The following is an 11,812-nucleotide window of genomic DNA, read 5'->3' as shown; positions in this document are numbered from 1 at the left end:
TATAAATATATCTCTATATATATATGCACCCACCTTGTCATTCAGGTTCTGCAGCGCCTCCTTCCCCGTGGCACTCCTGATCTCCACCTTTCTCCCGAATTCAACAGATGGTTCCCCTCCCTTCCCGCTCTGCTTGGAATAGACGGACTGAGCATCTGGACCCAGGTGGGCAACATCCTTCTGCTTTGCCACGACTTTGTTACATCCGCGGCCCACTGAGAGCGAGTCAAAGTCGATGGTCTTGTTCTCCAGGGAGCCTTCCACCGGGCAGAACATGCCACAGAATTTCTGCCGGGGCTTGGGACTGCCCGAGCCCAGGTTTTTGAAGAAGGCTGGCACTTCTTCTTCCTCGCCCTGCCGCCCGTTCTGCTTCCTCTCAGCCATGGCTGGGGTGGTCTCCCTGCTAAGGGGGAATAACAACAGCGGTAACCAGGAGGATCCTGCACACACACACACACACACACACACGCGGAGAGAAGAGATGGGGAGGGGGAAAAAGGAGGAAAGCGATAGGAAAGAGACAGATCTGGGTCCTAGAGATACGGCAACATCAACTGCAAAGGGCTGTGCCCGGCAGGTCCCCTGCCCCCATCGGCACCAGCCAGCCTGGGGCTCTCTCTCTCTCTTTGATGCAGCGCAAAGTTGAAGCAAGGATGGGGCAGATCCTGCTGCAATAAAGGGAGGAGGCTTCAAGTTCCCAGCATCCAGATGAGGAGGGAGGGAAAAGGAGAGAGAGAGAGAGAGAGAGAGAGAGAGAGAGAAGAAAAAAAAAAAAACTCACTCTGCAGCAGAAACTGAGGACTGCTCCGGAAGTGATGCGAATGGTGAACTGGCAAATGGACTCGATCAGGTTGGAGCAACAACCCCCTTCACACCCACCCTCTCCCCCTCCCCTTCCCCGGCGTGCAGATCTCGCTGTTCCAGGAGGCTGATGGGGACCGGGCACCTCCTCCCCTCCGGCTGCTCCCCTTGCCCGGGCAGGGCAGAAAGGGGTTCTGCCTCCCTCCCTCCCTTCCTCCCACCAGCCTGTTCCCTGCCTCCCCCAGCCCAGCAATGGTGGAGTGCTCCGGGAATCCCATTGTTCCTCACTTTTCCCAGCGCCGCGGAGCCGGAGGGCGGGAGCAGCTGGGATCGCAGCTGGGTCAGTGGGGCTCGGGAGCAGAACGCTGACTCAGCTTCTTGGGGTTTCGGGCGTCGCTCTTCAGGGGGAAAAGGGCTGATGGATGGCACTGAAGAGAGGATGAAACAGAGACGCAGATGGGAGAGGGATATGGGAACCGGGGGAGAGAGGAAAACGAGCTGGCAACCGGGACTTACCTCCAGGAGCCAAAATTATTGACCTTGCGAGTCAGTTAAGCCTCTGCAGTGCCAGGAGACCCCGGTTCCTCCCTGCCGGAGATCGGGGGAGGCAGCCAAAGGCGGCTAGGACTGGGGGCAGGTTTCTAAAGGAGGAGAAAGAGCAGCCCCGCGCACTCCTGCCCGTGGTGACAGTGACCCTGCGAGGGGAGATGGGGGAGATGGGGACAAAGGGGACATGGGGGCAGAGGGCAGGGAGGCGAAGGGGAGATGAGGACAGAAGGGAGATGGGAGCAGAGGAACGATGGGGAAGAAAGGAGAGATAGGGTAGAGAGAAGATGGGGGCAGGGGGACGATGGGCAAAGGGGAGATGGGGGTGAGGAGAGGTGGGGGCAGAGAGGAGATGGGGGACAAAGGGGAAATGGGGCATGGAGAGCAGATGGGGCAGAGCGAGGGTGGGGAGCAGAGCGGAGATAGAAGGCGAGGAGAGATGTAGCGCAGAGGAGATGGGGAAGAGGGAAGAGGGGGGCAAAGGAGAGGGGATGAGGTCAAGGGAGAGACGGGGGCCATGGCAGGTCTCGGCTCGGCCCCCGGCGCTGTCCCTTCAGCACCACCCGCACCCGGCGCCGTGCGGGTCAGAGCCGGACTCTCTGGCATCATCTGGGACTTATTCCCCAGGGTTTGTACCTAAACGAGCCGCTCCAGGGCCGGCAAGGTGGAGGGAGGTCTGGGGTCATTCCCAAAGGGCTGGTTCGAGCAGAGTCCACCAGACCTGTGAGCCTGGGAGACCCTGGGGACGTGGGAGCAGAGCCAGTCTGGTCACAAAGGTAAGAAGTGCAGCGCACAATAGGTCGAATGTGGCCGTCTCCACATGTTAATACGTTTTTCATGTGTGATTTGGGGCCCTCAGGATAATCCATATGTGATATTTATGCAGGCCAAACCCAATGGCCAGGCTACTTATTCCCATGCATTATTCATTGATAGGCATCTTTGCACATGCATGCATTAACTGTTAATTGAGAGGCATCTGTGTCCAAATGGCTACCAAGCACCTTTGCAAGATTAAAAAAAAAAACAACCCCCAAAAAACACTAAAAGAATAAATCAAGGTGTATTTAAAAAATAATAATCCCAGAGCCATCTATCCCTGCAAACCACACAAAAATCAAGGCATTTGTATCCAAAAGGTGGAAAACCACCAAAGCCAAGGTCACAGCTGAGCAAGGCCCAGTAATAAATGCACAGTGCAGTGATAAAAGACTCCAGACTAAAAGGAAAAAAAAAAAGCCTGCAGTTTGGCCCTGGAGGATGAGGATGATGTGCTCTGGTAACTAATGAAGGAGGGGGGAATCCAAAGACAGGGGCTCTCCAGGGAAACAGCCCCATGTCCTTCCCCTCCTGGGATCATCCCCAAGGACCCAGCAGGGTTACAGCCATGCTGATCTCAGGTGCTTGGTTGGGGACTGGAGCCCAACAGATGGTCTCTGAGGTACACACAAGTGCTGTTTTATTTAAGGTTTATAAATATTAATTGCCACAGCACTGCTGATCAGGCAGCACCGGAGCTGCGGCGAGTGTTGGTGGAGGCTCCAGCAAGAGGAAAGCCTTGGAGTGATTGTGTTGACATGTTCTGCAATTTGCTGAGATGAAGGCAGTGGCTTTCAGGACAGCCTGGAATCCAGCTCATTCATCCCTTGGCACAGACCTGGAAGATGCTCAGATAGCCACAGGCACAGGCTCTGTGGAAGAGTGGGAAGGATCTGTCAGGAAAGCCAGAGGCTGCGCAGGGATCCAGACAGGAATGAAATCCTGCAAACAGGACTAAACCTCCAAATGTCTCAGAGCTGGTAAAAGTCACTTCCAAAGGCTGAGTTTTCCTGCTGTTCAGATCTGACTCTTTTACAATAACCCTACCACATACAGATAACCTCATGCTGAATATCAACCTCCAAGTGCTTCCCCTTTCCACAGGCACTTGAGGACACACTGAGCAGAATTTCAGTTTCAGGATTTGTATTTCCAGCTGAACTTATGGCAACTCTGTCGAAGACCTCACCCGTGTCTGCTGATCTGCTGACACTCTGGCTGGTCTCTTGTATCAAACCAAAGATGATTTCAATCACCCAGAGGAAATTCAGGCATTCCAAAAAATTACTGAACTGCTAAAAGACATCCTCCTTTGGCTTTATTCTCCTTTTTGGGTATTTCACAGTGTCTGTCTACTAATTCTGTTTTTATGGTCCTTTCATGGACACTGAAAAAACAAAGGAGGCAATTAAAAAAAGTATCACAGTCCGGCTTGCTGTGATCCCTAATCTGGCTCGGCCGGGGGAAGTGTGGCATAAAATAGAGGAATGGGTACAGTGAACTTGCCCAAAATTAAAGATCTTTAATGGCAAAATAACAAATGCATAAACTGCACCATCTGAGGGGCAAGATCCAAGGAGCTGGGGGTGTGGCAAACACAACCAGGTGTAGGGATCTTTTAGGGCAGGGCCCAATCATCAACTCAGAACTCTACCTTGTATACCAGAACCAGCTGTGAACAAGAAGCAGAAGCCTGACCAGATACAGGATAGTTCTATTAGCATCCTGGCTCCCATGACCCCACTCTTCTCACCGTGACCTGGCTAGGTGTCTGCCCTCAGTATCCTGTTTCCCATGGCCTCAGACCGATGCCTTCTGTAAATGCTGCTGAGGCAAAAATCCCAGCTGGATGCAATTCCATAAAAAAGTTATTTATTTTGCAAGATCCGATACTTGAAACCCACGTATCAGATCTTGCAAAACTTCCAACTGTAACAAATTCTATTTATTCTGTTACACTTGAACTGAAACACTTAAATGTGTCTACATGATTCCACAGCTTTATTCCTCAAATATTTCTTCCTCCAGGAAAAGTCTTAGCGTGAGTAAAGATGCACCAGCCAGTGCGCTGAGAACTCAGACCCTCAAAATCACTCTGGGTTTGGGACCAGACAAAGCAATTATTGCCTACATGAGTCCCACTAAACCTCTATAGTGCCTGACACACAAGCCTTGTTTAAGATTCCACAATTCCCAGTCAGGTACTATCAGATTCCCATGAATTTTGTTATCATAACGAGAATATGGGATGATGGAATTTATATTTCAATTTGAGTTCACAGCTACATAACACAGAACAATTCCTGAGTAGTAACATATTAAGCCAGCAACTGGATATGCCCATGCTCTAAGCATGGAAATAACAACATTTTACTGAAAAATCACTGGCAGCTGATAATCCATGTGTTTAATAATCCCACAGGGTTTCTATTTTCACTGAGAACCACATAAATTAATTTGAGAATGACACTGACTCTGATTTGAATGTCATAAACCTGGTGTCAATATGAAAATTCCTCAGAAAACTGCTCATACTTGGCCCTACAAAGGTGAGGAAACACTGGAGAAACCTAAACACAACTTTAGAAATTGATCAGGGCAGTTGGAATCACACTGGTAGTTTCAGTCTCCATGCAGCAGCTTTTTATTCTGCTCCTGTAATGAGCATTAATTAGTTCTTGCTCTGTCAGTTATAGGGATGTGCAGAGCAGAATAAGCTGAATGCTTATTTGCAGATAAACCATTTAGCAACACATGAAAATGGGTTAAATTTATAACATGGTATGTGGATGTATTAATTGAAAAAAGGAACAAAAGAGGGAAACTAAGTAGAAAGACATCTTCAGATTTTCTTAATATCCTAAAACTCCAGACACCTTGGAGCAAGTGACTTCCATCAGGAACAACACCCCAGAAAAGTGATGAATAGAGCGCTTACCTGAAACTGCACAGGAGAGTGGCAGAATTGGCCTAATTTAAGATCCTTTTATGCTCCTGCACAAAAGTCCTGAGTGCCATAAGTACTCCCTGCCTTCAGCACTGAGCACCCCATGAGAGGAGACAAACCCCATTTGGGGATTTGCCTTGGCAGAGACAAGGAGAAGGATGGCATGAAGACCCTGGATTGCACAATTTTCTTTTGCAAAAATAACTTTACACTGAGAGAAAGGAAATGTGAGCACAAAGATAGGCACTGGGCTGGCTTCTTGTCAAACAAGGGGAAAATTGTCTCTTTGCTCTCATACTGAGACTTCCTTCATGCACAGAGCCCTGGAATCTGACTGGAAAAACTCAGGAGCACAGGACTGATCCCTGTGTCACACCAATGGTGACCAGCAATTTCTCATCTCCTGTTCCATCTGGCCAACAAATCCCAGCTTTTACAAGAGCCTGGAGTGACAGGACACGGGGGAATGGCTTTAAACTGACAGAGCGCAGTTTTAGATTGGATATTAGGAAAAAATTCTTTTCTGTGAGGGTGGTGAGGGAGTGGACAGAATTCCAGAGCAGCTGTGGCTGCCCCTGGATCCCTGGAAGTGTTCAAGGCCAGGCTGGACAGGGCCTGGAGCACCCTGGGATAGTGGAAGGTGTCTCTGCCCATGGCAGGAGGTGGGGATTGGGTGGGGTTTAAGGTCCCTTCCCACCCAAATTGTTATGGGATTCTCTGATTCCACTTCTCATGAATGAAATGTCTAATGGTGCTTTATTCCATTTCATGCTCACAGTTACTTCCAAGGGTGAACAATCAATCTTGTTTTCAATTAGAAACAAGGCAATATAAGCTCTATGTTGTTTTATTTGTCTTCCATCCTTATGTGAGATAATTGCTGCAAATCCAGAATTTTCTTCATTATTTAACAATTAAGAACCCAGACAGAAATTACAGCAGTATATTCCACCATTAAATTGCCATTATTAAACTAAATGACAGCAACTACTTCCAAATCTGGGGGTCTTCCTATTGCAAATAATTAATTATTAATACTTCCAGTGGGTGCAAGATTTATCACGCAAAGCAGGATCCCAGTGAAATTTGGGTATTTGCAGAAGCAGAACTCTGTAACAGAACTCCACTGAGTCAATTCTACAGTGAAAATGTGCAAAGAAAGCCTGGCACAAGCCACTGTGGCAATTTAAGGGATGGCTTAGAAAGCTCCAGCCTGGATCTCTGTAGGGGATGATATGTCAGGTCTCTTCCAACCCAAACCACTCTGATTCTCAAAGAGAAGCTCAACAAAGCTTGAATGTAAATCAACAACATTTTAGGGATGCTCAGAGCAAGGATCTGTTTTAGGCTGTGCTGAACTCTAACACGAGCACTACTTACAAAATTATGCAGCCTTTAAAAGCATCAACCTGTTGCATGTGCCATTGCAATAATAATTCCCCTGCCTGGCCAGAAGCTGGGAAAGCCACCTTCCCTCTTTCTGAGTGTTGCCTCACCCATTGTTGCTCCCCACATCCCACCCTGGATTTGAATTTTCTAAGGCACAAGTTCATGATCAGGAGGTGGCACTGAATAACTGCCATTTCCAGAATATTCCTTGAGTATTAAAAATCCAACCAAATCCTAAAATGCTTCATTGGATTGGAAATTGTTGTGGCAGAGCACAAAATCTGAAAGACCAAGTTGTCCACAGGGAAATCATTAACCAACTTCCCTTTGGGATATGATAACTGCTGGAGTGGCTGACAGCTTTTCTTGGCAGTGAGCACTCAAAGACGAGACACATTATTTCAGGAACATTAAAGACCAGCAGAAAGTCTTTTGATAAATGAATACAGTCCATTCAAATGCTGAGACAAAAATCTTTTTTTTTTTTCCACGGTCCTTTTTATTTCTGTTTATCCTATGCCTCACTTTTCCTTTACGTTTTTTTCCTCAGCGACCTCAGCTAACATAAAGTAGCCCTAGAAAATTTCTGCCACTCAGATTTTATTGCCAGTGGGTTTTAGTCCATGCAAACAGTTTTGGTCCATGCAATAGTACAAATATTGAGTCAATTACCAGAGGATTTTCCAAAGGTCCAAATGGAAATTAGGCCCACAATTCTCAATGACTTTCAGAGGGAGTGGAGAGCCTCATTGCTATCAAAATCTCTCCTCACTAATCCAGTATGTGAAAGGCACCAGCCTGCCCTAAAATCAGATTTTTCTCAACTATTTCCAGGATGATCATGGACAGAAGCAACAGGAATCTCTCAGAAGTGTTCAATATTTAAGACAGAATTTCCAAAATTTTTGATTTCCTTGAGATCCATAAATGTCCTGTGACATTTGGAAGCACCACCACAGCTGAATTACAGCTGATGACTGAGATATGCTTCTTTCTGAAAGTGTCATTAAGAGAACTCACCCATCTAACCACAAAAAGGCAACATTAAATATTAACATTTCCTCTGAACTCCTCTCTCAGAATATGACAGCTTCTGGCTCACCATCACTGACATTTGTGTGGAGCTGGTACTGGGCAGGAAATAGCCATTGATTTGGGGACTGGAAATTATCTGAAGTTTTTCCAGCATTGTCTCAAAAGAACCCAGAATTGATAATGGCAACCTTTACTATTGGAACATGGCTTAAAATCTGACCTTCCAAGGCAGGGAGCTCTGGCCAAAAAGCAAAGAGGAGTGAGCGAATATCAGTTTATGTCCTGTAACTGGGATCTCCTGACTGCTCCCCATCTCCCCAGATAAGATCTTCCCATTGCAGACATGCCAGAGCTGTGATCCACGTGAACTTCACACACCTTCCAAGTGCTATGTTAATAAATAATAATGTCAAAAATAATAACAAAGGTCATAAAGCACAGCTTGGCCTCTGATTCCCCTGCTTGACTTTGAGTGCTGGCAGCTCCCTGGGTTCCTCAGAGACAGGGCACAACAGCACTAAAAAAAAGAATCAGATGTAAATTCAACAGGAGAAGGAGCCCAGGCTCATGAAAAACAATTTCTTCTCGGATTAACATGCTGCAACTGCATCAGGGGTGAAGCTCAGCTTCACCTTTCCTTTCAGCTGCTCTAGAATTGCTCTCTCCTGTCCCTGCTCTTCCCTAACAATTCTAGAGGAGCACTTCCCATTCAGTGAAAGCACCTTGCCTTTTACTGGAATAAAAATACTTAAATATAACATAATGATATCCTGGGACATCACCTGCCATGTGATACTTACATTACAGGATGCTGGGCTCAGGGAAGGCTTCCTTGGGCACTGGAGCCAGTTTTGAGCACCCAGAGGCAGCAACAGAATCCATGCTTCTTTCAGAGCTGAGAATATTCATCACACATTCACACAGGCACATCCCACCAGCACAGAAATCCTTCCCCTCTCCCTTGTAAGGAATTCACTGTGCATATCTGAACTCCACAAGTTGAAAGAAAGGAGGGGGAGGGTCTATCAGGCTCCAGGGGAGGAAGGGATGCTGGATGAAAATGCCCAGGTGAGTTCAGAAGGTGTTGCTTGTGCTGATGGTTCTGTTTATCAGCTGCACTGGCTGGAATCTCCACCAGTTCATAGTGCAAAAGCATCTTACCATTAAGCTGCATTAAGCAGCTTCACCTCATGTTTGGGGATGGCTTTAGAGCCTATTTTAAACACAGGGCACCTGTCTGCACACGTAGGTTCTGAAAAACAGCTCTGAATGCCCTGCTGGCTTACATGCACACATCACTGACCTGGTGAACCCAGGTGAAGGAGAGGAAAAATGTCTTGAGTCCATCAATAGAAGTAAACAGACTGTCCTGCTTTATTCTGCAATAAAAATGCCAACCAGAGGCAGTAATAGAGAAGAAAGAACTGCTACACTGGAAATCCAATGGCTATGGCTAAACTGGGCCATAGTGCCAGATAGGTACACTTTTTTTCCAACTGGAAAAAATGAGAAATAACTACACAAAACAGATTTTCAAGCAGTGCAACATTTTTAAGTGAAACAGAAAGAACTGAAGCTTCCTATATGCTTCAGATTATTATTGCAGCAGGTTATGAGCTGTATAATATTATAAACATACACAGAAGAAGCAGCCTTTTCCAAAGGTCTCAATCAAAGATTTTCTTGACTATCAGTGTTCCCAGGGAACTGGGATTTGGTTCAATGTCAGAAAGAAGAACAGGGATGACAAACAGTTAAACAAAAACTTCATGCTGAAAATTTCATGCTGAAAATTTCGTGCTGTAAATATCAAAGCAAAAATCAAATCAAGTCATCAAATCCCATTACAGGAAAACACCCACTTTCTCTTTTGTTTTCACAAAGATTTCTCTCCTCTCCACATGTGATGTCTGGAGAGCCAGTGCTAACTGAAAGATACCTTAGTGTTGCTGAATTTTGATTTAAAGCTAAGAAGAAGCTTCAAGCTTCAGTTTCAAGCAGTGATGTGCCCTGGGCTGTCTGTGCACTGCTCAGGTTCTTCATTTTGCTGACACAGCTTGAAAACCCAATCAGACCACGCTGCCCAGCAGGAGAGCCCAGGCCCCTCTGCAAAGCCTTCATCCCAGCACTCACACACAGCCCCGAAAACCATTTGTCATTTCTGAAAATCTCATCTCATTGCATTTTAAATAGTCCCACAGACAAAGGCAGCATTATTGGCCTCACTGTACACATGGGAAATGAGGCATAGAAATTCAAATTCACCTCCAACCACAGCAACAGCCTGGGACAGACCAAGACACTGGGCCAGGCTCCTGTCGTGTGCAGCCAGTCCTGTTTGGGGATCCTCCTTCACCACTGCTCTGCCCTCACAGTTTCCTGCCCCTATTTCCAGGCAGGAACAGCATCAGTGGTAAGAAAAGAGACTAAACAGACTAACAGCCCTGAAGCCTCAGATCTCTTTGTGCTGCTCTGCACAAAGTCTGGGGCATTGCTGTTGCTGCTGCAATGAACCAACGTCCTTATTTTGCACTTATTAAATAAATTTAATCTTATTAAACTGCATTACAAGCTTTTATTTCATAAATCTGTTTGCCTCCCAGATCACCCAGAGAGTGAACTCCTGCCTGGCCTCTGCTTTTCCTCTCCATAACCTTGCAGATGGCACTCCTGACAAACCAGACATCCCTGTGATTCCATCGCTGCCAACTTGGAGCACTTGGAATGGGCCACAGAGAGGATGGGAGTATCCAGGATGCTGCCTTAGCATCCCATAAACTTGGTACCAGTGTTTCAAAAAGAGTACAAGTTGCTTGTATATTCCCTTCAAAATATGCTTTATACATGGAAATATTTGTTTAAAATCACCCAAAACCCCTGTTGAAATGAAAACATGGGGTATCACTAACTCTTGGAGGGGAGCAGTACCAGGAGATGCAGAATTTCTGTTGCATTTTGGGCAAAACAGCCTTTCCTGACCTGGTGTGCTGGGATTTTGTTTTAACGATCTGAGGTCAACTCTAAACAATTTGTTAAATAAAATTGAGTGAATCAAAACGTAAAGTTTCAGGTTTCCATCTGATAGGGATCATCTCCTCTGGAGGCCAAGCAGGTTGAATTGTACTTTTGTAGGATCAAAGGAAATGTTTGCAGAGAAAGTTCTTCAAAATTAAGAGCTGCACTTTAAGAATCACTTACCTACCTGCAAAGATAATTTGAATAAATATTTTATAAATATTTGGATAACTTGAGTAAATTGATACATCAATCTTTTAATTCATTAATTCTTTAGTGATTAGAAAATTAGATGTGGGGAATAAAGACAAAAAGACACAATAACAAAATTAATTACTTAAGATATCTATTGCATTAGACACTAATTAATCAGCATCTCAAAAATCAGATTTAAGAAATATTCGTGTTAAGGCAAGCAGTTATTTACTAATAAGAACATGTACACAACTCAGCACCAACAGAATCACCTGAAATATCATCAACATCAGAAAATGCAGGAAAGTCCAGTCAATTTGGTGGAGCAGGATTTTAAAGCACATAATTTTTTGGTGTATCTCTCTCGTTCAACTCAAGGCAGGACACATTCCCTGATCCCAAAATATATTCCCTCTCTCTAACTTTAACAAACAGCAGTAGAAACTAAGTGAAGGCAAATACTGAAGAATGTTTCACTAGTACCTGGTGGAAGAATAAATGATCAGGTTTGATAGAAAAGACGCTCTGATTGAGGATAAATTGCAGAGTGCTGGGAGGAAACAGTCACCACTATCTCTAGGAACAATTAAGTTGGGAGGCTGGGTTTGATTCTTTATGAAAACACAAGGAACGTGGTCACTGGAAGCCTGTCCCCTCCTTGGAGATGATTCAGTCTCCCTCACCTGTGACTTTCTCTCCCATCACAGTTCTTTGGGAGTCCCTGTGTGTGTGCAGCCTTTAGCACTGGGTCATTTTCAAGGTTATTTGAGTTCTGGCCTGAACAAAGACCATTAATGTGACAGCAAGGGCCAATTTCTGAGCTCCTTCCCCAGTTCTGGAGGAGTCTCTCCTCCTTTAACTTGAACAAGCCCTGTCCCTTCGGTGGGACACGTCTGTTAAATGGCACAGACAACATCGACCTCTGCTCCCACTGGTTACAGGACAGACCATCCCTGATCTCTGATGTTTTCCATGGCGGAAGCAGCTCCCAGAGGGAGAGCAGTGCTGGCAGAAGGAAAAGAGCTGCATTGTGTCTGGAGAGGGGGTGTCTGCACAGTGATAAAG

General features: G+C 45.8%; 1 protein-coding gene and 1 long non-coding RNA gene across 4 annotated transcripts in view; one reads left to right on the top strand and one right to left on the bottom strand.

The window, feature by feature from the left end:
* Positions 1 to 1,229, bottom strand: part of DPYSL2 (dihydropyrimidinase like 2) — a 51,096-nt gene extending 49,867 nt beyond the window's left edge. Inside the window, exons 1-2 of one of the 3 annotated variants that reach the window (XM_031063565.1) lie at positions 1,090 to 1,229; positions 34 to 403 (exon numbers count right to left, since the gene is read on the bottom strand). In XM_031063565.1, the coding sequence (XP_030919425.1) occupies positions 34 to 384 (351 nt within the window). In that variant the 5' untranslated portion in view covers positions 385 to 403; positions 1,090 to 1,229. Of the gene's footprint in view, positions 1 to 33; positions 404 to 781; positions 868 to 1,089 lie in introns of those variants that run through there. The other 2 variants (XM_005428952.2, XM_005428951.2) reach the window with 2 other exon arrangements.
* Positions 726 to 10,460, top strand: LOC115948772. Its single transcript, XR_004082554.1, has 3 exons — positions 726 to 1,141; positions 1,975 to 2,123; positions 10,141 to 10,460. It is a non-coding gene; the product is annotated as an uncharacterized LOC115948772 (long non-coding RNA).
* The last annotated feature ends 1,352 nt before the right edge of the window (positions 10,461 to 11,812 follow it).

This window comes from Geospiza fortis, unplaced genomic scaffold (genome assembly GCF_000277835.1).
Source record: "Geospiza fortis unplaced genomic scaffold, GeoFor_1.0 scaffold176, whole genome shotgun sequence".
NCBI classification, from domain to species: domain Eukaryota; kingdom Metazoa; phylum Chordata; class Aves; order Passeriformes; family Thraupidae; genus Geospiza; species Geospiza fortis.
Note: the sequence above shows the minus strand (reverse complement) of the source record. Positions and strands in the feature narration are given on the sequence as shown.